Raw genomic sequence first — 25,007 nt, 5'->3', positions numbered from 1 at the left:
TGAATTTTTGGCCACATACCAAAGTCAATCTCCAGCCTCTCTCTCCTTTCCAAAGTCTGGCTGACTTAAAAGTGCCAACCCTCTAACCACGATTGGTCTTTATGGTGACAAGCTCCCATCCTGAGTCATCTCATCTTTCAGCATAAAGTTACCTAAGGGGCTCACGAATACCAAAGACACTCAATTACATATTCTCCTAAACTTCCACTGGGATTATGACCCTAAAAACCTATCATAAGTTGAAAATATCCTAAGTCTAAGCATCATAGTTTATCAATACAGTACACTGAGAGCATCAGTTATGTATCTTCATGATCATATGACTGGGAGCTGGGACTCACTGACACTGCCCAGCATCTCAAGGAGTATTGTATCACATATCACTGGGATAGGAAAAAAAATCAATCTTCAAAATTTGAAATATTGAATGCATGCAGCTTTTGCACCATTATAAAGTCAAAAATTCCTAAGTCAAATCATCATGAATCAGGGACCATTTGTACTTGAGAAATTCCAGAGTTTTAATCTCCTCAAAAAACAGTGATAAATGCCAGTCTTTGCCCCTCACAAAAAAGCTTTCTAGGAAGCTGGGTCCCAGGGCTCCATTCTCTCTGATCTCTGACTCCAGGTTCACCATAATGAGGGTCCATTAGCTTTGGGCACCCCAGATCAGCCTGGGGTGTGCCACATTATCCAGAAACTGAAGAAGTAGTCCTTTGCCAAGACAAAACCCTCAACCCTGCTTCCAACTTCCAAGGCCCTATTGAAGATTCTACCCAACCCAGGACTTTGCCTCTCCTTCCTTCCCAAGAGCAAGCCCCATGTTAAACAATGACAACACCAGAGGAAGCCCTTGCCTAAGTGAAGGGAATCTCCTTGGCCTGGAGAACCAAGGACCAGAAGAAAAGACCAGGCTGCTCTGCACCAGACCTGACTCAACCAGAGCAGAAGTACCAATGTATGAACAAGAGTATGAGTTTGGCAAGATCACAGCCTCTTCATGTCCAAACTGCAGTGCTTCCAATAAAGCCACCTGGCATTCACTGTTGAACCTATCTGTGTTTGTATGTAGTGCAGGCTCGGGAAGATGGATATGAGAGAGAATAAAGGTGTCAAATGGGTGAAAAGGTAGTGTATCCATTCCTTCCATTTCAGCTGAGGAAACTTTCTTCTTGCTCATTTTGGGTCATTCTCTCCTATACAACCAGTCCAGCCATAAGACTCTTTTTTTGCTCCTCCAAGACAAACTGTAGGTGAGTAGTGGGCCTTGGCTGGCATGTCAGAGATCTGAGGCAGCTATTTCCAAACTGCTACAATGGGTTAATGCCCTTCTTGACTCTGGTGCAGCATCCTCTATCTTCCCTAGCCAGCCTGTTCCATTTACTGTAATGATCTAATTGTCTTATTTTGACTGTTCCAGCTCTACCCCAGATGATGGTTCTTCGAAGGTGCAGACTGCCTGTATTCTTTCACACTATATCTCCATGTTCAGCACAGTGCCTGCATGAAGTAGACACTCAGTACATAGCTGTTGATTGAATGTCTATAAAAATAAAAAGAAAAGCACAGGAAGATCAGTCGCAGCTCAAGAGAGGAAGGGGTACATCTATCTGGCCATTAAGTGACTTGGCCAAGACCACTCAGATATGTTTCCACAGCCTAGCCTGCTCTAGACTGGGTTCTATAGGGAACCCATTCCTGCTCAGGCTAGGATCACCCAAGGAAGGGGCACAGGGTAGGCAAGAAAGGCAACTGGAATGGCAGAAGTCAGGGAGGGGTAGTGGGGACTGGAAAAACTATTGGAAAGATTTCCAAAGCTGTTTCATTACTGCCAGATGCTAAAGCCTCAGCCTCCCGGACTGTAACTCCAAAATCTGACGACATCCCTGTAAGAGGATTCTATGCCCCGCATTTAAAAAAAAAAAAAATCCTCAATTCCTCCCTTTAATGACAGATCCTAACTCCACCTCAGAATGTAACGTATTGATTCCGCCTTCTCTGAGAGAAATTCTGGCTCCGCCCCTTCCGGGTGATAGGCAAGCCCCACCCCTAGTGTGGAAAAGCGTCCCTGTGACGTAATGGTAACGGTCCGTTTCCGGGGTGGAGCTAGGGAGGGCGGGAGTTTAGGCTGCGCCGACCCCTCGGCCCCCCTCCAGGTGACCCTAGCCCTTGGAAACCCTCACCCAAGGTCCCCAAATCTCCCAGCCCCATAATCGCCAAATCCCTTGCCTTGACCCTCTACATGTCCCAGACCCCCGAGTTAATTGTCCTCTTAAAGCCTTAACTTCTGGTGTCTCCCAAATCTTTAATCCCACCCTGTCCCGATGTGGCAATTGTCTTCCGGGGCACCTACTTCAGATTACCTGCGATTTAATCAGACTCATCCCAAGAATGACGGAGAAGGGGACCTGGGGCTAGGGAATATTTGATCCAATCATGCCTCTCCCCAGGAGACGTTCGGAACCCAGGACATGTCGGGATTGAGGAGATACGAGGTGGCGCTGGAGGCGGAGGAGGAGTGAGTGGAGGCGGGGTTCTGCGGAGGAGGAATCAGGCGGCTCCGGGTGGGGGAGGGTGCGCGTTCTCGGGGGAGGGGGGCGGGGCCGCAAGGGGCGTAGGCCACAAGTGGAACCGCCTTTGTGGGGGCGGAGCCTCCCTCGAGATCGAGGCGTCCGGGGGCGGAGTCTGAGGGGTCAGCCCCGCCCCGCCCGGCCCGGTTCTGCCTTCTTTCTACAGGATCTACTGGGGCTGTTTCTACTTTTTCCCCTGGCTGCGAATGTGGCGCAGGGAGCGGAGGTGAGGGGCTGCGATCCCGAGGGTCCGCCAGGGGCATGGACGAGACTCAGTCTCGGAGGACGGATGGGGGAGTGGGAATCTGGGCGCCGCCGCCGCACCTCATGCCAGTATCGGGTTGCCCTACAGCTCTGCGCACCCCCGAGAGCAGAAGCTGGAGCCTCTGCGGGGCCTGATGAGCTGTCTGTCGAGCGGCCTGGGCCCTGCTCCCCATCGCTCAGGTCGTGGCCTCCTCTGCCGCACCCCTGCCACCGCTGCCCAGACAGCCGGTGCATTAAAAATTTAAAGCGAAGCCCACCATACTGCCTTCCTGACTCTGCCGCCGCTGCCACCATTCGATGCCATCATTCGGACTGGGAGCCCCTCTCCACACCTATTTACCTACCGACAGGATCTTCCTCCCTGGTGGGGTGCTTTTCCATATCAACCCCGCCCCCATGCCTAAGGGGCCCCTATCAAGTCAAGCTTCCTGTTACTATCAAAAGTGACTGCTTTCCTGTGCCCCCACCACCAAAACAGAAAAAAAAAAAAAAAAAAAAAAAAAAAACCCTCCACTGTCAGTAGTCTTATATGGAGAGAAGTAAATAATCCTGGCCTGATCTCCCTGTCCACCTCATCCCCGTGTTGATATGTTCCCACAGCCCCATCTCTTGGTCACCACCTTCCCCCTAGCCAGAATTTTGCTGGGTATCTGAAGAATCTTCCCTTCCTGGGAATGAATCTAAAACACTTTAAGCCAGGGTTGTAGGAAGTAGGCTGACAGAGGAGGGGTAGATTCCTAACAAGCTGTCTCTTCACAAAAGCTGCCTCTTCATGTAACCTGCCTCAGGAGACTGATGTGGGTTGGAGGCCTTTCCTACAGTTAGTACCCCAACCTGGCTTCTCCAGGCTAATCCCCATTTTAGATATTCTTAGCATTAACCCACTTAGCTGTTATTGATACTTCCCTAGTAAAGTCCAAGGGCCACTGCTCCCTGCCATCCCATTTTATTGTGTTGCTCAAATCAACCTGGGCTCCACTAACTCCCAACGTGGTGAGACTACTCCCAAAGCAGAGGACTTCTTTGTTAGCCTGCTTTTATTTAGGGACTAACCTCAACATTAGAAAGGACACCAGGGTACTAAGTTACAAAGATAGCCCAGTTTCTAGCTGGGACCAATGACTTTCAGCCTGGGCTGCCCCTTCGGACAGCAGACTTGGCCTGATCTTTGGAAAAGCCAAAGGGGAGAGACGGGTGTACACCTAGAATTTGTTTTCTGCCTTCCAAAGTTCTCTGGAATTGACAAGTCCAGGAAAGATCACAAAGTGTATGACAGGCAACCAACTGATGAAGAAGGTTTATGACAAGATGACGGGGATCTTGGGGAAGTTCCTCGGAAGTTCTTCAGTGGCTACACCCAAGCTTTGGGGCACAAGTCCAGACTGGGAGTGAGAGGGATCCTAAGGTCTCTGGTACCAAAGATTCAAGATGAGTCACCTCTAGGTTATCTCTTTGAAGAAAGCAACAAAGCTCTTAAGCTATTTCTTAACAATGTCTACATCAGAGATCCCTTCAAATGTGGAATGCTGTGTCAAGTCCTGGGCCTACACCTCACCAAGATACTGTCAGAAGACCTGAAGAGCCCTGAGACAAACTCCAGGGAGGGGCCTTCACACCTCAGCCTGGACAGAAGGAGAGGTCAGGTTTTCAGCCTGAAGGGGAACTAGTCCCTACTCTGGGAGCTGACATCTTTCCTGTTGAAGCAGTCCTATAACAGAAACAGTGCTCAGAGAAGGTGTGACTCTATCCCAAAAACCTACCCCTTAGAGGATGACTGTCCCCAAATCAAAAGACTAGAAAACACCCTGAAACATCCAGATAAGGACTGGATTAATGGGTTATGACTCAGTTTATGTTTCAAATACAGTGCAAGACTTGAGGGTGGAAATCCCAAGTGAGTGGGACATTTTGCAAGGACCTGGGCCACTAACCCAACAGCCTGTCCCCATCCCTGCCCTACCCTAGGTAGTTGCCAGCATTCTGGAAAGCACTAGATGAGGAAGGGTAGGAGTGTTGCTTTGGGGGGAGGGAGGAGAGGAGGAAGGCCTAGGTGTGGGATTGGGAAAGAAGGATAGGAAGGAAATACAGTAGGGGCTACAGTGATAGGATGGGAGGCAGAAGGTGTAGGGGTTGGAAAAGTGTGTATTACTGAGCCAGGCGGCAAGTGGGTAATGTTTCTCTAGGCCCACAGTGGAAAGAGGCTGGAATTCAAATAGAACAAAAGAGATGTAATTTTGTTTTCGAGTCTGATGTCTCCCAGTAAGCCAGGGGCTGAGTCTGGAAGTCCAGACCCCTACTGACAAGCTGACATTCCTGCAACAGAACTAGGCAAAACCAGGAAGGTAAGATTTCTTGGGCCTTTCACTGTTTTGACATCGGCACCAAAGAGTTTTTATCTCCCCTCCTCATCACCTTACTTTTCCTCCTTGTCTCATCTTCCTGGGGAAAGCAGCCCCTATTCAGCATCCCAGAGTACTCTCAAAACTATCAAAAGGGCCTTCTCCCAGCTTCTCTGAAAGTATCTGGTCCCAGCCAAGATCCCTCCCTCAGCCCGAAGGGCCTTCTTTAGGGACCCATGCCCATCAACTTCTGATAAGACAGACATGCCAGAACAGGAAGTGGGGAGGCAGAGATGAAGGCAAGTTAGTGCTGGCCTGCTGTCTGCTCCCACCCCACCCACAACACCCCTGTCGGAATGTGTGTGTGCTAGTATGATTGTGAGTGTGATTGGATGATTATGGAAACACAACTATATGGGAGTGGGAATTTGAGTTTAATTGGGGCTGTATGATTTTGTCTATGACTGTCCAATCATGAGTGTGACTTTGTGAGCTTATTTGAGTGACCAAGGTGTGACTGTGAATGAGGCCATGGATATATGAGTATGAATGTCTCACATTACATGCTACTGTGGACCCTTAGCTGTCGTTAGTCACTGTATGTCAGTCCCCACATCATGCACTATCCCTCTGCCCTACTTCTCTGACCAAGGCTTAGGAGCCCATGGGAAATGGCATTACTAGAAGACGAAGGAGTCTATGTCTACAGGCCAAAATTTAAAGCTCAGGAGTGTCACAAGATAAGCACTGCATCTTCACCTGTCTCTGACTCACCTGGTGCCCCAGGTAAAATGCACTCAGATAAAAGGTAGGACAGGAGGAGGAGAGAGAAGAAAGTGTCTAGGCTAGGCTAAACAGCATGAAGTGGCTCTCGCCCACCAGCAGCCTCCTGCTGCTATTGTTGCTCCTAAGCCCAGACCCTGGAGCAGGTAAGTACCTTGGGATAGAAGTCTGGGAATCTAGGTGAAGGGACTGAAGGGAAGGGGCCCAGGAAGTCCATCCTTCAGCTATGTAATGAAGCAGTTCTGGGTCTGGATCCTTCTAAATACACGGACCCGTTGTCCCATAGCATTGTTACTGCCACCCAGCACTACCTGCTGTACTCAGCTCTACAGACAGCCACTCTCCAGAAAGCTACTGAGGAAGGTCATTCGGGTGGAACTGCAGGAGGCTGATGGGGACTGTCATCTCCAGGCTTTCGTGTGAGTTCTGACCCCACCCTTGATACCCCTGATTCTAACCTCAATCCCAACTTTATCCCCCACTGCTAAATCTGATACCAACTTGGTTTTTCACATCTGACTCTTATCCCTAAGCCCTGGACCCTAACCTCATCCCCAAGCTGTGGACATAGCTTTGGATCTTTTCCTTCCCAGGCTTCACCTGGCTCGACGCAGTGTTTGCATCCATCCCCAGAACCGCAGCCTGGCTCGGTGGTTTGAGCGCCAAGGAAAAAGTTTCCCAGGGAAAAGGCTCCCTGCCTGAATCTGATGCTACAAGGGAAAATGGGCTGGAGTCCCCAACAGCTAAAATAATAAAGCAAGATTAGACAATGATCTGAGTGTGATATAGAGCAACCTCCTCGTTCTCTTTATTTTGCATCTTTATAGCCCCTGCAAGGGGCAAGGCCAAGAGTCAAGGACCCACACACGTTCTTCAGGCACATACATACATATATACATACATACATGCAGAGAACACATTCTCCCTACTTCACATACACATGGACACAGACAGGCACATTCCTCAGGTGGACCTCCAGTTCTGGGATGAAGTCAGAGGTTCTGGTACCTTTCAGCTGGCACATTTGGAATAAACTATTTCATAGAAATGGGATCCAGATAGAACTTCCAGCTGATAGCACTGTCCAAAGGGATCTACAATCCTGCTTGGTTCTATCTGTCCCTTCATCCAAACCAGCAAGACAGACTTATAGGTGAAATCAGCTGAAGTTCTTCTGGGTCCTCTACAGGTTTGGAGCACCTAAAAGAGCAGGAGGCAAATCAGGAGAACTAGCAGAACTGGGTCTTAGTCTAGACATCTGAGAATGAGCAGAGCCCAGTTCTGAGCTCAGCACTCAGAAGGAATATGGGAGCCCAATTCAGAGAGTCCCAATACCCAAAAATGAGAAAATAGCTTTAGGCCCAGGCACATCAAGAATGAGTGAGGGTAGGGCTGGGGATGTGGTTCAAGTGGTAACGTGCTCGCCTGGCATGTGCGGGGTGCTGGGTTGGATCCTCACCACCACATAAAAATAAAAGATGTTGTGTCCACTGAAAACTAAAAAATAAATATTAAAATATTCTCTCTATCTTAAAAAAAAAAAAAAAAAAAAAAGAATGAGTGAGGAGACCAAGCACTGATCTAAGACATCCCAAGAAAAAGGATGGCTACCCAGCTTTGATCATTAGACTCAGGTATTAACCCTGAAAATGAGAAGGGGAGAACATCTAGAATCCTCTGTACCCTGAGAGGGAGCAGACCCTCTTCTGAGCCAACAGACTTGAATGAAAAGGCCAACCCCCACCTAGAAGAATGAGGAGATCCAACTCAGATTTATGGCACCCTTAAAATTACCAGCTCATCTGGCTCTTAAACCAAACACTCTCAAAATGTGAGCATACATCATCAAGTCCAAACCATTTGGAGGTCCTACTCACCTGGAAGCTTGTCCACCGGAATCATTGGGGCCAAGAACTCAGGCTTTTGGGGTCCATCCTTCCCACCCCGTCTCAGCCTCAACCTGGGCACAAAAAGGTAGCTGTCTCCCTGACATGGTGGGGCATCTCAGTCTCCTCCAAAAGGGTTTGTTAGTAAAGGGTCAGGAGAGGAATCAGTGAGAATCATGAAGTGGGGTGTGGGAGGTCAGAGTGGGGAGAGGTAGTTCCAAAAACAGATTAAATGGTAAGGCATGAAGGTTGGGGATGAATGTGGTCTCTGGGGATCAGAACATCTGTGGAGATTTAGACTGAGGAATCAATGACAGTCACTTACCACAGCCCCAGTGCTAGGGCCCCAGCTGCCAGTCCCAGGAAAGAAAAGATTCCTAAAGACACTAGCATAGCCACCTGCTCCAGGGGGTCCCTGTGATCTGAGGGGAAGACCATATACCACTATGAGAGTGAACCCAACCAAGCTCAGGTGGGGTATGTCCTTTTCTCAGGACTTTTTGTCCTCTACAACCTTTGTCCATCTACCCAAACTCACCAAGCGGCCTCGGGTCTGGCTGTAGAGAGGGCCTTGGAAGAGCAGGGCTGTCCATATGAGCTATTGTCTCCACCTGCACTTGTGGCTGGCTCTCATCAGGTACTTCTTTTGGCAGGGGCCCTTGAGGGAAAGCGAGACCTGAGAAATGTCCACAAATGTGCACAGACAGTGGGGGCAGGAGCCAGGCCTTGGGTTGCACTTAGGGGTACTACTTGGGTCACACTTAGGAAACAGATCCTGAGAGGGCATGGCCAGCTTTGGGGGACTTGGTTTGTAAAAGTAGAGCCTGCAACTACAGATATGGAGACCAGGGGCAGGGTTTAAACTAAGGCAGAGCTGCAGGCCACAGGGCCTGAGAAATGGGATAAAAATCTCAATCAGTGCCTACATGGGTGAGGAGTATGTCACTGGGCTGCCTTCAGTGAACCAATACAGCTGACAAATGCTTGGAGTGGGTCCTCTGCCCTTTTCTTTGACTTTGTCCCTCACCAGAACTGGGAGTCCCCCAGACCTCAGGGCTCCAGGCACTCCAGGTACCAGCATCCAAAAAATCCCGGGCACTGACTCGGACCGCATGAGGCAGCCCAGCCACAGCATCAGTGATCACCTCTTCCAAGCCAGCTGGCTCCACCTGGGGAGAAAATGATTTCTCAGTGCATTATCCAGGTCATAAGCACAGAGCTTACCTAGTCACAGTCTGAAAAGAGCTCCCCTTCCTCCCAGTCCTGTCCTATCAGCCTCATAGAGGGGGTCCAGGCCTCATGTAGGGTAGCTGATGAGGAAGAGTCTACCCCTGGTGTTTGGAAGACAGTAGTGTGTCCTGATTACCTAGATAGGCTGTGGCATCATTCTGTCTGGGTTCAAATCTTTGCTAAACCTCTTACTGGGTGAATTTTGGGCCTCTCTGCCTCAGTTTCTTCATTTGTGAAATGAGGATGAATATACCTAAGTGTGATGATGTATGTAAAACATGTAGCACAGTGATCAGTTGGCAGACAGCATTAAAAATGGGTTATGATCCTCCACTGACACAGACTGAAGCAAGAAGATTTTGAGTTCAAAGGCAGCCTCAGCAACCCTGTCTCTAAGTAAAATAACAAAAGAGGGCTAGAGGTTTGGCTCAGTGGCTAAGTACCACTGAGTTCTAACCCTAGCACCAATAAATAACAAACAAATAAATAAATAAATTTACAATACATAAAGATTATTAACATTTAAAGAGATGAAAATACTTATTACAATAATCTGATTACTACTACTTATATAGATGTACTGAATTATCACAATGTACCCCATAAAATGAATATATAAAATATATATTAAAGAGTTTTCAATAACTTCATAAACAGTTGTGTAAAAGTTTTCTAAAATAAATAGAATTTCATCTGTCATGATTCTAAAGATGTCAACAGATAATTTGTATACTTTCAGAAAATTTAAAAGCATTTTAGTGGATTGGGTTCAAATCTTTTTCTTTTTCTTTTCTTTTCGTTTCTTTCTTTTTTCCTTTTTTTACCCACAAATTACACCCAGTGGTGATTAATCATTGAGCCATACTCCCAACCATTTAGTTATTTATTTATTTGTTTGTTTATTTATTTGTTTATTGAAACAGGGTCTCAGTAAGTTGCTTAGGCTCTTGATAGGTTGTTAGAGAATGGGCTCAAACTTTTGATTCTCCTGCCTCAATCTCCCAAGTAGCTGAAGTTACAGGTGTGTTCCACATTGCAATTTATTCAAAGAAGGAGGAAGAGTTCTTGCTATTGATTCAATTAAGCATCAGTCTATGCTGCTCACTGTTTCAAGGGTATGTTGCCTTATGTAGCAACAGTTTCTTCATTTTCTGGTTGATATGTTTCATAAGAGATCAAAATGTAAAATTCAAATGGTAGAGAAATACATGAAAAATGTCTGACCTTAATAATTCATGCCATAAAAATTATGGATTTTTAGTATTATTTTAATAAGAAAAAGAAAAAATATTAAAGTTGCATTTCTAAATAGATGTTTGTATTTTATGTCACTGAATATATCAAAAGATGTACTGTGGGAAATGTTGAAATATTATATATATCTTATATTCTACTGCTTCATAATATTGTTCCTTTTGTGTGGTAATTTTGGATTTAAAATTATGACCTAATAAACAACTAAAAATTGGAAAAAAAAAAATGGGTTATGATCCAATCGGGCTGCTCCCTAGACCTGACATCAATCTCTGATATCTTCAGAGATGGGAATTCACTACTATTCTCAGATTTGTATGAGTGTTTGTATGAGGATATGCCTCTGGGTACAAGGTATTTCTCTTCCAAGAAAAGTTCTTTTTAAAAAACCACTGCTCAGCAGAATACAACAGACACTAGTATGGCAACATGTAAATCAATGGAAGTGTAACTGATGTGATTCTGCAATCTGTATACCGGGTAAAAATGGGAGTTCATAACCCACTTGAATCAAAGTGTGAAATATGATATATCAAGAACTATGTAATGTTTTGAACAACCAACAATAAAAAAAAAAAACACTGCTATCTTCTCATAGATAGGTTTACATCATAATTATAGCCCTGCGGGGCAGAGGCTCTGTCATCCCAACTTCAACCCTAGCATCCAACACAACACCTGGCCTATAGGGAGAACTTTGTACAGGGAGGCATCAGGTCTTCAGGGACATTCTAGCACCTGGAAGGTATGCAGAACGCACAGTATCACAAAACCAGAGAACAGATTCAAGCCTCACCGTGGACCAGGCTGGATGCTGTGCTGGCCGGTACTGCAACCGGAACTTGAGCAGGAAGTGGGGCTGGCGGGGCCAGGAGGTGGGGTATGTCCAGCTGGCACGCAGTCGTCGCGGGTAACCAGGTACTGACTCCACTCGCAACCCCTGGGGGGGGTCAGGGCGCACTGAGGGTGATAATACACAAAGTCAGGTTAGGCAATGGGTACCCATCCCTCTCATACCACTTCCTGAGATGTGTGATTAACAGCACCCTAGCCAGGTGCTTTCAAGAGGGGAGGATGGAATCTTAAACTTGATTATCCATGAGGCTCAGGCAGGCCCTGTCTATCATCCTTATTAAAAAAAAAAAAAATAAGCTGAGATCAGGAGGTAGGGTTTTGAAATGTTTGTTGAGTGAATAAAAAAGAAATTCTTCTTTCTATCCAAGGAAAATGAATTGGCTGAAATTCTTATCAGAGTTTTAGTGCCACCTTCCACAGACAGATCAAAAGGAGAGGCCAGCAGGGGCTTTCCTTGGGCAAGAAAGACATTAGATTCAGCTGTTTCAGCATAAGGCCTAGATGTAGGTGGTCAGCTCTGAGGCTAGGCAAAAAAGACCTATGAGTAATAAATAGCAGCAGCCTTTAGAGTGTGTGCAGAAGTAATCAAGCCTTCTGGGCTCTGATCCTTTTGACTTCTTGGTCTCTAAGGGGCCGTCTGTATGTGGAAGGAGTCTATATGGGAATTATTTGGGAGCTGAGGGTGGAGGAACTTAGTCTTGGGTCTCCCTGGTGGGGATCTGAGGAGAAGTGTAGAGGCAGGTACTCACAGATATTCTGCAAGCTCACATCCAGCAAGCGTGTGCTGGCACCCAGTGGGTTCACCTCAGTCACATTAATCCGGTACTGGCTCCAAAACTCTGCCCCATGGACCACACATCGAGCAGCTCCTAAGGGGTCCTGTGGGCATGGCCAGGGCCCTGTAGATGGACTCACCCTAATAGGGAGAATATAATCTTGAGCTTTGGAAATGCCCATTGTGGGATGCATGCTGGAGCCCCAAGCCTCTCCCTCATGTCCTACCTCTGGCCATCTGTTCCTGGCACTGTCTTCTTCCTGGTAGGGAGGGGACCACCTGAGGTCAGGAAGGAAAAGAGGGTCCTCTGCCCTCTCTGAGGCTTTCCTCAAACCTCCCTCTCTGCTTTCCATCCCCACACTGTGCTGGCACACCCAAGTGCATATACACATACGACTGACCATGCACACACCTGTAGGAGGTGAGGTAGCGGGTGGGTAAACCGCTGACCTGGCTGGGACTCCAAGTGCAGGAGAAATTTTCATAGTCAGCTGCTTGGCAGGAGACCACAGGACGGGCTGGGGGGTCTAGAGACAGAAGGTACATCTGGAGACTAAGCAGTCCCCTACTCCTCCCTATCCTAGAGGGCTTGCTCAGGTCCTGATTCCCTTAGAAACTCCACATCTTAGCACTTCCACCCTCCCTAACTCACAGCCCAGCTTCAGGATCACTGTGCCTGCAAGTGCACCATCCAGGGTCTGGCAGATATAGGTGCCCTCATCAGTGCTGTCTGCCTGCGCCAGGACCAGTTGGTGCCCCAGCCCAGAATCGGGTCCCTGGAACAGCTTGGAGTCTCCGTCCCGAAACCAGGACACTGGGGTCCTAAAGGTGAAATGAGGTGATGACAAAGATTTAAAGTGTAAGTTAGACCATGCCACTGACCTACCAAGCCCCTTGTGACACAACCCTTGCCTTCTTTTCCTTTGCCAGCTTTTACCTCCCTCCCCTCCACTCACTGCACTCCAGCCACATTGCTCTTCTTTATGTTCCTTAGAAGTATTGAGCTCATACCCATCTCACATCCTTTGCACCAGCTGTTCCCTCTGCTAGGAATGCTTCTACCCTAAATTGTGCAAGGCTGCCTCCTTCCTAGAGGCAGAAATCAGCTTCAATGTCACCTTCTCTGAGAGACCTTCCCTGATTACCAATAAAAAATAAACACTCAGTTATCCTCTTCTAAATGATGCTCTTTGGATTTTCTGTCCTGCAAGTGTTGCTACCTAGGAAGACTCCTGTTTGATTATTGTCTGTCTTCCCCACTAGGATGTAAACTCTATGAGGGCAAGCTCCTTGCCTGGCTCATACAATGCTGTGTCACAGAGCCTAAAATAGACCAGACACTTAGCAGGTTTGCTCAATATATGTTGGTTGCATTTCCTTTTGAATAACAGAGGGTGAGGACAGAGAGGTAAGGATTACAGTCAGAGGGGGCAAGGATGGGAGGGAACAGGAGGACTGAGCAGGGTCAAGAAAGGGTCATAAACCAGGTGTGGTACTGCATGCCTACCATCCCAGCCACTCTGGAGACTGAGACAGGAGGATTGAAAGTTCAAGGTCAGCCTCAGCAACTTAGATTTTTGTCTCAAAATAAAATTTTTAAATGGAATGAAAGTGTAGCTAAGTGGTAAAGTGCTTGCCTACTATGCACAGGACCTTGGTTCAATCCCCAGTACCACCAAAAAAAAAGTGTCAGATCAACAGGCGGGGTGGGGCAGAAGTGGGGAGGACACTTACCCAGCACTCACTCCAGGGCAACATAGCATCACGGATCTGCCAGGCTGCCCATACTGGACCCCTGTGGAGGGCATTTCTGAGGTGAGACTTTTCCTCACTTTGTGAGAATGAGAGGGTAAGGAGCTTTGGGTCAAAGCATTTGTAATGATCTGACAGAGATCAGAGGTCAAAGTAGAGACATGACCCTGATTGTTACAAGTTAGGAATGGGAAGGGGCCACAGTGAGAGTAGCAAGTCCCAAGTCAGAGCTGGGGGTCACAGAACAGCATTCTTCTCACCTGGGGGTCCCCAGGCCTGGGGGCAGAGGGAGGAAGCAGACACCAGGGCTGTAGCCACAGCCACCAGGACCTTGCTCAGCCCTGAGCAGCTGCTGCTCATCTGCAGAGAGAGAGACAGTGTCAGGAGTACCCCATCCCTAAGACAGGAAGCTAAAACCTCATTCTTCCTCTCCACTTCAAAATTGGGGCTTCCTAGGAGAAAAACTGAACATGAAGTAGAGTAAGCTTATCAGAATTTTTTTTTAAATATTTATTTTTTTAGTTCTCGGCGGACACAACATCTTTGTTGGTATGTGGAGCTGAGGATTGAACCCGGGCCGCATGCATGCCAGGCGAGTGCGCTACCTGAGCCACATCCCCAGCCCCTATCAGAAATTATTGAGAGGTCTGACCTGCACTCCCCTTTCTCACCATATAGCTGTATGCACACACACACACACACACACATACACACACACACACACCCTCACACCCTCCATCTCAGTACTGGGCTTAGGGCCCAGAACAAAAGCCGGAGGCAACAGACAGTGCCAGCATCCACCCCCCAACACTGCCCTTGGCGCCCACCCCTGGCACCAAGGGCTGGCCCTGGCTCAACCACTCCCATTAACCCCTCCAATCCAGCTGTTGGAAATTCTGGCATTCACTTCCACCTGTCCATAGCTAATCACTGCCTGTAACTAACCTGGAGCAAACCTATCACCCTGGGGTGGGGGGCTAAGATGGTGGGTTTAACACCTTGTAAGCCTGGGCCTGGCTTCTTGCTCTGGCTACTTGGGCCATTCAGCTGGGCCTGGCTTGAAATCATGTTGGTCTTGAGCCTGTGAAGCCGGATGGGCCTAGGGTGCAGGCTAGGGCTGCAGTTAAGCGGATCCAGATGCCCTGGCTGCTGCCAGAGGCTGGGGGCGGGCGAGAAGCCAGCAGATGGAGATGGAGACAGGGTGGCGGAGAGGGGAGGGAGTTGGGAGCCTGCAGGGACAGGGCCCAGCAGCAGGGTAGGGGGGTACAACACCAAGAGATCACTCAGTGATGAGGACCAGCCGGTGATGGGGGCTCAACAAGGAATACTAAGAAATCAAGAAGTCTAAGAAGGAGTGTACAGAGAGAGTAGCCAGTGCTAGAAGACAGGGTTCTAGGTTGGCAGATGAACAGGAGGAGAAAACCATGAGGAAAAGGCAGATAGGGAGAAAGCCCTGGGCAAGAGTGCCAGAGAGGAATAACAAGGACCCCTTCAGAATAGAATGGGCTCACTCCTGCCCGCCCCGCCCCCCCAGCCACATTTACCCTGCTTAGCTCTGCCCTACCTTGCTGATCCCAGTAACTGACTGTCCATGGCCTCCAGGGCGTCCTTCTACCAGCTACAGCACAAGCTTCTGCTCCACTCAGTTCTGGGACCCCAGAACCATCCCCTCCCTCTTTCCCTGCCCCGCCCCCCTTTGGGCCCAAGCTTAACCACCCCTAGCCAGGCCCCCTCCTTCCTCCTCCTTCCTCCCTCCTCTTCCCTCCTCCCCTCCCAACCGAGGCCCTGGGAAGGGAAGAGGCCTCCCCCCAGACTGAAAAGGAAGCCACAGATGCAGCCAGGACCAGCAAGGAGAGGAGAATTGCTTATGCTTATGTCCCTGTCAGTGAGAAAATCCCTGTGTTTTCACCCAGTCACACATAGTTACATTCATGCATGGAATCACTGGGTATAGTTAACAAAAAGACAATCCTTTGAACACACATGGACACAATCAAACAAAAAAACAGACACAAGCTCATGCTCTCACTCTTTTTCATTCCACAGCAAATGTTTCCTTAGGGAATAGATGGCTGTGTTTCCAGAGAAGAAAGGCCCCAGGCTGAGGGATATAAGTGAAAGGCCAAAGAGTTCAGTTCCCCCTCCCCTGGAGGTCCCAGCCATTTCTCACCTTTCCCTTCAACTTTTGGGCCTCAGCATCAGGAAATGCCTTTGGTCCCTTGGTGCCAGATATACAAGACCCACACTTAACCTCAAACTCACAAATAGTTATTCAGTCACACTGATATACTCAGACATCCTCACTCAGACTCAGACATATTTACACATATCTATACACCCACATACACATACATATACTGTGCCCCTGTGCAACTCTTCATAGTTTAAGCCATCTCTCCCTGGAGCTTTTACCAATGGTATCAGCATCTCATCACTATTACAGTCCCCAGGTAATCGAAAGGACAGGATGAACAGATGAGTCAGGCATAGAAACACTAAGAAACAGCACATAACAACAGAACTAGAAAAGCAGATTCAAGACACCTGAGGAACAAAACTGCAGAGATAATTATTTCCAGAAAGATAGTCACAGGGTGAGAAAAAGAAATACAAGGAAACAGAAAATAAGGTGCAATAGACCAGTGATGAAAACTCTTTTCTTTTGGTTGAGTGGCAAGCAGTTGTGGCTTGAACCCAGGGCTTCACATATGCTAGACCACATGTTCTACCACTGAGTTACACCCCCAAACCCCCAGATAATTGAGCAAAGGAAGCAGAGGAACCCACGTATGCTGGGAATGGGTCTGTCTAAGGTGCAGGATAAGTTGAACATCAATTCTATGGAAATGCAATGTAGCTACACATAGTCACAAGTCTCACTCTTGCTCCTCTAGTCACACATTGGCACACACAAACAGCCACCCACTCTCAAAGTGGCAGTTTTTTTTATTTTTATTTATTTTTTTTTTTGTAGTTGTAGATGGACAGCTTGCCTTTATTTGTTTATTTTTATGTGGTGCTAAGGATCGAACCCAGTGCCTCACACATGCTAGGCAAGTGCTCTGCCACTGAGCTACAGCCCCAGCCCTGGCAGTTTTAAACCCCACAGGGACCTTCCCAAAATGCATTCCCTGATGTGGTCACAGACCCTCTTACACACAAACACACAGCCCATCTCACCCCAAACTGCACATTGACAGATATACACATAATCCCACCCTTGCACGACCACATGCAGTCTCAGCTATATGCACGCTGACACATGCAGTCACATTAGCTGACAGTTGCACCAAGTGTCAATTAGTTGCGAAGTTTCACACACTGACATTGTCATAGACATAGCCTCAGAGTCACACAAACACACTAACAGTCCGTTGATAAGCCCCAGCACTTTAGCCCCTGCCCCGCCCCTCCTGGCAAGACTTCATTGTCTACACCCGCCACCCCACCAGGCCTCACCTTCCGCGGCCGCCGCCGCCAGCGCCCTCGCCCTCTGCCCCGGCCTCTACTCCCTCCCGCTCGGGGCCCCCGCAGTGGGGGCGGCTCCACCCAGGCACCAATGGAAGAAGAGAGGTGAAATAAGGGGGGAATCCCGGCCCATTGGAGCCTCCAACTGCCAATCACTTCCACCCCCACCTCGGCCGGACACTTCCTGTCCCGTCCCGGGGATGGAGGAGGATCCCGATGACCGAGGCTTAGAAACTGGGTTGCTGGAGTCTCGAGTTAAAGGCCTGTCCACCCCTGGACAGCAGGTTTGAAAGTGCTCAGGCCCTTCCCATTTCTGGCTGTACACAGAGCAGGCCTCAGGTTCAGGGCTCAGGAGCCACTGGGCAGGTGACTGGAGAAGCTGAAGGTGCCCCAAGTTCCAGATAAGATAGGAAGGAGGGCTGTTTAGAGCAGTGGTTTTCAAATTCTGCTGGTGTTGTGATTTTAACACTGCCACACCCCACCCCATACAAGAATCCTGGAGGTTGAACCTACATGCCAGTATTTTTTAAATTCCCCCAGAGGATTCCAAAATGTAACCAAAATAGAGGCCTATGTGTATCTGTCTTTAGGTATGCCTTAAGAAACCAGCCACCCACATAGGACTCTCATCTACTCCCCAATCCCTGGAGGCTCAAAAGAGTACTATGTCTGTCTGATCTCCTTCCAGACCAGGACAACACTCACTCACAAGTCCCAAGCACTTCCCCTCCAAGATTTCAGGAAAAAAAAAAAAAAGATCCTGGAATGGAAGGCAGGCAGCCAAGGTTCTTCTGGGCCAGGTCCAATCACTGTTCAGCCTTAGCGTGATTTCCGGGGCCCAGAGACTCAGGATCCCCTGGGAAAAGAGTGAAGACCCAGCAGTCTAACCATCCTGGTTATTCCATTCACCTTAAAATTTGGAGGTTACCAGGTGGCATCAGTCTTCTGCTACTGTTACACAGGGAAAGATCCAGAACAGTGGGGGTAGACCCAGGGTCATTCTGAGAACTGTACCCTCTTTCTGAAGCCAGATTTTAAAGATAGGTAGTTAGTGTAGTTAGGTAAATCGGTTCTAATATCGAGTAAGATTAATAAAATGGAGGACATTATTGAGAATGGAATCCAGGAAACCAGAGCAGCACTTGGGGGAATTGAAATCTTAAAGTCCCCAAGGCCTGGAGCCCATCCAAGGAAATGTTAATGATGCAGCTCCCAGCAAACATGGAGATGCTAATCCAAAAGCCCTTCCTGCCCAGATTACTCCTTCAGCCCACAGGTCCCCCACCCTTTGGGCCTTCCCACCTACATTCTGACACTGCAAGATAACAAAGGACAGGAATGCGGGAAACTGAAAGAAGATCTTAGATATAAAAGGGGGAAGACCTTGCCCTTCTGCGGATTCCACCTTTTGGGTCCCCTTCTTCCTCTGGGGAGAAGTCTTTTCTAGTGTCCTTTAATAAAGCTTCTACTTTCCATTCTAAACTTGCCTTGGTGTTATACTTCAGCATTGGGGAAGCAAGGACTCGTCACCAGTAAATAGCGGTAACACTTCTAGGCCTTGGGGCTCTTAACTCTGGCTGCCCATTCTCTGCCAGAGCTGTTTTCTACCCTGTGCAATGATCAGGGCACAGAGGCAACTGAATTGAGCCAGCCCATACTGTGAGAGTCTAGAGAAGCCAAAACACAAAGCCACCTACATGCTCCCTACCCGCCCCTTTAGCCCCTGTGGGCTGGAGCAGAGCCAAATTATAGCCACTCACAAAGCCAGGGTTCTGGCAAGAAGCCCAAGGTCTGGCCACTGACCACTGAGACTAGGCTCCTGCTTACCCTCTCCCCACCAAATCCTCAGGCTCAGACTTGGTGAGCTAACACCAGGCTTGGTGGTGAAGGGAGCACTGGCCTTCCCAAAGCCTTAGCCACAACTAAGAACACAAGCTTTTGAAATAGTTTTTTCTTTCTTTCTTTTTTCTTTTTTTTTTTTTTTTGGTAGTACTAGAGATTGAGATTGAACCCATATAACTAAGAACACAAGCTTTTGAAATAGTTTACTATTTCTTTCTTTCTTTGGGAGTACTAGAGATTATTGAGATTGAATCAAGAACCTTGCACATGCTAGACAAGTGCTAAGTGCTCTACTACTGAGCTACATCCCTAACCCTTTTTATTTTTATTTTAAGGCAAGGTCTCACTGAATTGCCCAGTTTGGCCTCAAACTCAGGATCCTCCTGCCTCAGGATCCCAAGTAGCTAGGAGTAGAGGTATATGCCACCCCACCCAGCTTTAAACAGTTGTCTAAGATGGAATGCCATTTATACCACAAAGAAATCTACAGGCCAGATGCAATACTGAATATTAATTTTGTTCAGAGATTTGAGGTAGAATTTTTGCATCAAGTTTTTGCACATCTGCAGGCAAGGAAAAGTTGTGGCTGGAACTGTACCCTTGGCTTTTAACCCTATCCCTGAAGGTTACAGTCCCTCTGGTGTCAGAATACGTGATTAAAGTTTGAGAGCACAGTTTTATTGACGCTAATCTCCAAATTCCAGGACCCAATTCCCTCAGGGAGAAGGATTCAAGGCTCTGTGGTCAGCATGGTCAGGCGATGGCGGCTGTCTCCCTGTCCTTCTGCCCCAGGCAGTAATGTACCTCAGGAAGTGCCCTTAGTCTCTCTGCAGCCTGGAAGGGAGATAAGGAACAATCAGGGAGGGTGAAGGTCAGCCAGAATGACAGGATGGAATTCTTAGCACCCAGAAGACACTGGGGATTATGGGACTGGGAGACTGGTGACAAGACTGCTGAAGTCACAAGAGAAGTTAGAGTTGAGCAGCTCCTGAGTACCTAGGAATACCTAGGTTTTAATAGGGATTTTCAGAGTCATGATTGTTAGAGTGCCCTGGGAAAGTGGAAGAGAAAATGTCATCTGGGGATCCAGGATGCCCCAGAGTCCTGACCTGCTCAGGGGTGAGGTCCCTCTGAGCCTGGGCTAGCATTTCATAGCCAACCATGAATTTCCGGACAGTAGCTGAGCGCAGGAGTGGAGGGTAGTAATGAGCGTGCAGCTGCCAGTGGTCCCAGTCAGCACCAGCCTCTGATCCTGTAGGAGCCCCTGATAGGAAGAAGAGGCAGAGATGGTGGTAAGAGCCCTTTCTCAGTTCTTCAGTCTAGCCTCTACCCCAAAACAGGTCAAATACCTGAAAACTACATCTCCTGGCATCTTTCACCAGAGATCTGCACAGTACCTGATAACAGTTCGACAAGCTTGCTGCTCCACCCTCAGTTAAGTATCCCTGATCTGAACAATCCCCAATAAGTATTTCAAAACCTGGTAGGGATTTTAGCCCCCTGAACTGGAACCTGGGAGTCCAGAAATGTTGGGCTAGATATATACATAAAAAGCCTCACCATGCCAGCCCATGGAGTAGGGAAAGGATGTCTCAAACAGGTTGTCATACTTGGTCAAGAGCTTCTTCATGATGGAGGCTAGATCTGGAATTAGTACCTGACTCTTAGCCTGGAAACCAGATACTGGCCCTACCAGAGCCAGCCCCATCCAATGCCCAGTCCCAGGAGAGACTCACCATCACGCTCCAATGCCCAGTCCCAGCTGAGAGACTCACCATCACGCTCAATTGGGGTCAGCTCAGGCAGCCGCCTCACATGCCGACGGGGAAGCAATAGTGTCTGGAAGGGCCACACTGCCCAGAAGGGGACCAGCACTAACCAGTGTTCACTAGTTAGGACCAGACGCTCCTGGGCACATAGAATGGAGATGAATTTATCAAAGTGGGTATGCTAAATGAGGCGGGAACTGTAAACAGGTATGGGAAGCAAAAGAAAAGAATCTGATGGATTCTCACCACTTCTACCACTATCACCCTAGTCTTAAGCTACTATCATCTTTCCTTTAGATCACAACTAGTGTCTTCTATCAAGTCTCTTGCTACCTTCTATCCTATTCTTCACACACATCTCTTTTGGGGTAAGAAGGCTGAGGACTCTGGGAACACAGGGCCTGGCAATCTCCCACCTTCCTGAGTAGCTCCTGGCGACCATACTCCATCAGAAGGGGCTCGCCATGCTGACTTTGATAGGCCAGCTGACACCGCTCCTCACGCTGGGCAATATCTGGCAGGAAACTGCTGGCCCACACCTGTCAAGAGAAGAGCAGGCAGATACTTTACTTCCAAGCCTCCATATCACTAGCATATTTTCTTTGTCTCATCCCTTTATCCAGTTACCCTTCCCACAGTGCTGGCTTGGATCCAGCCACGAAAGCCACTAGAGCACATACACATTTACCTGGCAGTGAGGGTGGGGGTTAGAACATCCCATCATGGCTCCTTTGTTTTCAAAGATCTATTGGGTAGGGGTAGGGAGATTTAATAGCAAAAAAAAAAAAGAAAGAATCATATCAACTCCCTCTCAACCATATCCTGTGGAAATGCTAATCCCTTGAATTGAACCTGTACTGCCCCCTCCCTGCCCATCCAGGAAACAAACAGACCTGTACCCAAGGGTACTGGGCACCCAGCTCTTCTGTGACTGAGGCCCATGCATCGATGACAGCTCGTATCTCAGGGACTGACATGAGTGGCAGTGTCACATCCGACCAGGGGTGGAAGCACATGACCTTACTAGGCAGTGAGGGGAAAAGGGACAACATAGGACAGAGCTTGGGTGCTAGGGGCAGGGTCCAACCACAGGGCTTAATCTTCAACCCTGGGTTGAAGGCTATAAGAGGGGAAATCCATAGTTACCAAACTCCTCGAGCAGCCCCTGCTTGGAACAAAGGGTGATCACTGGGTCCTAAAATAAAGGGACATCTGTGCAGCAAAAGTTTCCAAGAGGTCTATTCTCCCTCCTCCCCAACAGTAATTAAAATCAGGATACCTGGATCAGGAGCATCAGGCTGCAGAGCTGGGAAGTCATTGTCAAACAGGAAAGTGCCATCATAGTGGGGATTCACCTATTGACAAAGATGGGCTAGAAGCATTCACTGCTCCATTACACCACCTGGTGGGCTTCAAGGGCAGCACAGGGTGCAAGGAATGGAGAAGACCCCTCCAGGGAACCAAAAGACTTGGTGGGATATGACTCAGAGGAGGTCCATTGCACCTGTGGATGAAGGGCAGCTCTAAGGGGTGACTACTCCCTGCTGGCTGACTTTGTGGGTGTGGGCTGTACAGGTTTACCTCTCCATTGGCTCGTGTGGCCCCGGGACACAGAGGGTTTAGGGGGTCATGGCGGGGCACTGTCTTCAGAAGTTGCCGCTCCACTTGCCCTTGCCAAGGCCGCTTCATGCGGTGAGCTGACACCAGCACCCACTCATCCTGCAGCGGGTTGTAGCGAATATGCTGATGCTCTGGGGGCAAACAGTCAGCAAAGATCAGTCAGCAAAGCTCTGTAACCCTCTCCTCTGAACTTCACCCACCAGCAGGGTGGCGTCCTCTGGCCCCGTTCAGCTCAGGAAGGTGCTAAAGACCCTGGGCTGAACCTTCCCAACACCAAATGCCCTACAGCTCTTCTCTCTCAGTCCGGGTGGGCCCCACGGACCTTGAGTTACGGGGCAAGGGAGCTTCCTAAGGAAGAGGAGGACTCTGCGTCCCAGCGAGACCGGGCAGCCCTACAATTACCGCTAGCCCGGAAGGTTGCTGCGGCGGAGTCCGCCTCTGACGCCTGCCGGCGCTGCTCAGAATCGGTTCCGCCGAGCGACATGAGGCCACCCCCGGGATCCTCAGGAACGCCAGTGGGGCCGCAACTCTCCCTTCCATTTCTATCCGCCCCGCCCTGCGTTCCGATCATTGGCCGGCAGCCAACACGTGACAACCTGAGAGGCCTGCCAGCCACTTGAGGGCGGGGCTCAGGACTGCAGAGAAGCAGGCTGAACTACAAGATAGCCCTCCACCCAGGGCTAGATCCAGTACTGGAAAATCCTCTGTGAAAGGAGCTTACTGCAGAGTCCTTCTGCCCCAGGACGTTTACAAGATTTCTTTGCTGCACTCATTCATTCATCTGGCCATTCATTCTGAAAATTCTTACTGAGCATCAGCCATGTGCTAAGCATCTAGGCTAGGATTTTCCTGTGCGCACAAGTTAGGCATGGCCTCTACTCTCTCAGAACTTTATTCTAGTAGAGCTATGACTCTGGACCTAACAAACACCTGAGTCACCTGCTCAGTAGCTGTGGTGGAAAAGAGGTTAATCCTGCAGGTGCAGGTGGGCCTTGATAGCTGAACACTAGTCCCTCAGGCATTACCTGGAGGAGTACAGCAGAAACAATTGTGTGTAGGGGGTAAGTAACAATATTTATCTCTCCTTCATGCTCTCCCTCACACACATACACAGATGAAAAACACAAGAAGTGGGAAAGGTAACAGGGCTATAAATGATATAAAAAGAGTCAGACATGGGCTGGGGATGTGGCTCAAGTAGCGTGCTCACCTAGCATGTGTGAGGCACTGGGTTCGATTCTCAGCACCACATAAAAATAAAATAAAGACATTGTGTCCATCTAAAACTAAAAAATAAATATATATATATATAAAAAAAGAGCCAGACATGGTGAATTGCACACCTGTAGTCCCAGTTACTTGAGAGGCTGAAGTGGGAGGATCATTTGAGACCAGTGTCAAGAACAAAGAAAGAAAGAAAAAGAGAAGGAAAGAGAGAGGGAGAAGGAAGGAAAGAAAGAAGCAAGGAAGGGCAGGGGGAGAAAAGGAAGGGCAGGGGAAGAAAAAGGGAGAGAAAGAAAGAAAGATAAGCAGGTGGGTGAAGAAGGGACAGGACTATCAGTAGCAAAGTAGCTCCAGCTATCTGGGAGGCATCAGAAGTGTTTGTTTCCTTTATATATCCCCTTCTCCAAATTTTTCTTCTATCAGATGGATTAGCTAACACTAAAACAGATTCAAATTAATTCCTCCCCTGGTGAAAGCACATGAAAGAGAATATGAAAAGAAAATGGAGGCAGACCTCAATAGATCAGTAATGCTTTATTAAGCAACAGAGGGTCATATTTTAGAAAGGGGAAAATGATGGCGGGCTCCAACAAGGGTCTGGGTTTATAGAGTTTAGCAGGGCCAGGTCAGTTGGTCAGTTACTTTGGGCAGGCTCATTTGGGGCAGGTAGGGGAACAGTTGTAGATCCCTAGGGCCTATGGGGTGGGGGGAAAATTTCCATCTCCTTCACCAGGCACTCCTAAAGAGCCATTTAAATATTGCTAAATCTCCTCCCCATATCATAGTGGGGACCAGAGTCCTCAGGTTACCCAGAGAATGAGTGGCTAAGCTGAAATTTGAATGTAGATTTCCAAGAAAATTCCCAGTGCTGTGAGACTTCAATGGGATTCAGGACAGAAACCTAGTGAGCTGAAAGCTGGACTGTGGCAGGGAGGCCCCTTCCCCCAAGCCAGGCCAGGCGGAGCCAGGTATTTCTGTAGCTGAGCTGCAAAAATTGGGTCACTGGCCATTTACCTGATCTCTGCCCTAGAGTCCTAATTGGAATCTGAAGAGGCCACTATGTCCAGGACAGAGAGCAGGAACTGAAGGATGAGTTTTACCTGTTCCCACTGGTATAGGAGGGATTGAGACTGGGATCAGAACCTTACTTTTCTACTTCTGCAGGTGTCTTTGTTGAGTGGACACCAGAGACACCAGTGTTTCAATGCCCCTCCCTAGTTCAGGACAACTGATTTCTGACCTCCTTCAGGAACATTTCTTTTTTTTTTTTTGGCAGAGGGTGGGGTGGGGTGGAGGATATCAGAGATATCAGAGATTGAACTCAGGGGCACTCAATCACTGAGCCACATCCCCAGCCCTATTTTGTATTTTATTTA

General features: G+C 48.4%; 4 protein-coding genes across 9 annotated transcripts; 2 read left to right on the top strand and 2 right to left on the bottom strand.

Annotated features, from left to right (window-relative positions):
• The first annotated feature begins 2,101 nt into the window (after positions 1-2,101).
• Positions 2,102-5,176, top strand: LOC113182105 (uncharacterized). 3 transcript variants are annotated; one of them, XM_026387862.2, is made up of 4 exons: positions 2,102-2,156; positions 2,451-2,518; positions 2,737-2,796; positions 2,923-4,575. In XM_026387862.2, the coding sequence occupies exons 2-4, from the start codon at positions 2,472-2,474 to the stop codon at positions 3,077-3,079; spliced, it is 264 nt and encodes an 87-aa protein (XP_026243647.1). In that variant the 5' UTR covers positions 2,102-2,156; positions 2,451-2,471; the 3' UTR covers positions 3,080-4,575. The 3 variants fall into 3 exon arrangements, 2 of the variants coding, with proteins under 2 accessions (XP_026243647.1, XP_026243648.1); XM_026387863.2 differs by having other exon boundaries at positions 2,148-2,188; XR_013343441.1 differs by lacking the exon at positions 2,102-2,156 and adding an exon at positions 5,018-5,176 and having other exon boundaries at positions 2,446-2,518; positions 2,923-4,569.
• Positions 5,177-5,971: 795 nt separating this feature from the next.
• Positions 5,972-6,735, top strand: Ccl27 (C-C motif chemokine ligand 27). Its single transcript, XM_026387864.2, is given in 4 exon segments — positions 5,972-6,102; positions 6,243-6,375; positions 6,550-6,640; positions 6,643-6,735. Coding segments are annotated over 4 exon segments (360 nt in total). The 5' UTR covers positions 5,972-6,032; the 3' UTR covers positions 6,709-6,735.
• Positions 6,732-17,250, bottom strand: Il11ra (interleukin 11 receptor subunit alpha). 2 transcript variants are annotated; one of them, XM_026387859.2, is made up of 13 exons: positions 17,168-17,250; positions 13,969-14,068; positions 13,691-13,751; positions 12,609-12,778; positions 12,369-12,483; positions 12,184-12,216; positions 11,931-12,097; positions 11,123-11,286; positions 8,870-9,011; positions 8,381-8,500; positions 8,168-8,264; positions 7,834-7,916; positions 6,732-7,156 (listed from the first exon to the last, which is right to left on the bottom strand). In XM_026387859.2, the coding sequence occupies exons 2-13, from the start codon at positions 14,066-14,068 to the stop codon at positions 7,140-7,142; spliced, it is 1,269 nt and encodes a 422-aa protein (XP_026243644.2). In that variant the 5' UTR covers positions 17,168-17,250; the 3' UTR covers positions 6,732-7,139. The 2 variants fall into 2 exon arrangements, with proteins under 2 accessions (XP_026243644.2, XP_026243646.2); XM_026387861.2 differs by lacking the exon at positions 17,168-17,250 and adding an exon at positions 15,273-15,349.
• A 2,405-nt stretch (positions 17,251-19,655) lies between these two features.
• Positions 19,656-22,952, bottom strand: Galt (galactose-1-phosphate uridylyltransferase). Of its 3 annotated transcripts, none has more exons than XM_026387891.2 (11): positions 22,810-22,952; positions 22,369-22,538; positions 22,067-22,142; positions 21,934-21,982; positions 21,681-21,810; positions 21,476-21,532; positions 21,204-21,326; positions 20,794-20,926; positions 20,579-20,662; positions 20,128-20,282; positions 19,661-19,852 (listed from the first exon to the last, which is right to left on the bottom strand). In XM_026387891.2, the coding sequence occupies exons 1-11, from the start codon at positions 22,889-22,891 to the stop codon at positions 19,772-19,774; spliced, it is 1,140 nt and encodes a 379-aa protein (XP_026243676.1). In that variant the 5' UTR covers positions 22,892-22,952; the 3' UTR covers positions 19,661-19,771. The 3 variants fall into 3 exon arrangements, with proteins under 3 accessions (XP_026243678.1, XP_026243676.1, XP_026243679.1); XM_026387894.2 differs by having other exon boundaries at positions 19,662-19,852; positions 22,730-22,813; XM_026387893.2 differs by lacking the exon at positions 20,579-20,662 and having other exon boundaries at positions 19,656-19,852.
• Positions 22,953-25,007: the final 2,055 nt, after the last annotated feature.

Source organism: Urocitellus parryii, chromosome 4 (assembly GCF_045843805.1).
Source record: "Urocitellus parryii isolate mUroPar1 chromosome 4, mUroPar1.hap1, whole genome shotgun sequence".
NCBI lineage: Eukaryota > Metazoa > Chordata > Mammalia > Rodentia > Sciuridae > Urocitellus > Urocitellus parryii.
The sequence above is the reverse complement of the archived record's forward strand: the minus strand, read 5'-3'. Positions and strand labels throughout refer to the sequence as shown.

Coding starts and splice junctions, on each gene's coding strand:
- Il11ra (XM_026387859.2), bottom strand. CDS start 14,068: ATGAGCAGCAGCTGCTCAGGGCTGAGCAAGGTCCTGGTGGCTGTGGCT. Junction 12,217..12,368: donor CGCTACCTCACCTCCTACAG/GTGTGTGCATGG, acceptor CCTCCCTACCAG/GAAGAAGACAGTGCCAGGAA. Junction 12,098..12,183: donor CCAGGAACAGATGGCCAGAG/GTAGGACATGAG, acceptor TCTCCCTATTAG/GGTGAGTCCATCTACAGGGC.
- Galt (XM_026387891.2), bottom strand. CDS start 22,891: ATGTCGCTCGGCGGAACCGATTCTGAGCAGCGCCGGCAGGCGTCAGAG. Junction 21,983..22,066: donor GCCTGATGCTCCTGATCCAG/GTATCCTGATTT, acceptor CCTTTATTTTAG/GACCCAGTGATCACCCTTTG. Junction 19,853..20,127: donor GGGACCTCACCCCTGAGCAG/GTCAGGACTCTG, acceptor TCTCCCTTCCAG/GCTGCAGAGAGACTAAGGGC.
- LOC113182105 (XM_026387862.2), top strand. CDS start 2,472: ATGTCGGGATTGAGGAGATACGAGGTGGCGCTGGAGGCGGAGGAGGA. Junction 2,519..2,736: donor GCGCTGGAGGCGGAGGAGGA/GTGAGTGGAGGC, acceptor TTCTTTCTACAG/GATCTACTGGGGCTGTTTCT. Junction 2,797..2,922: donor ATGTGGCGCAGGGAGCGGAG/GTGAGGGGCTGC, acceptor GTTGCCCTACAG/CTCTGCGCACCCCCGAGAGC.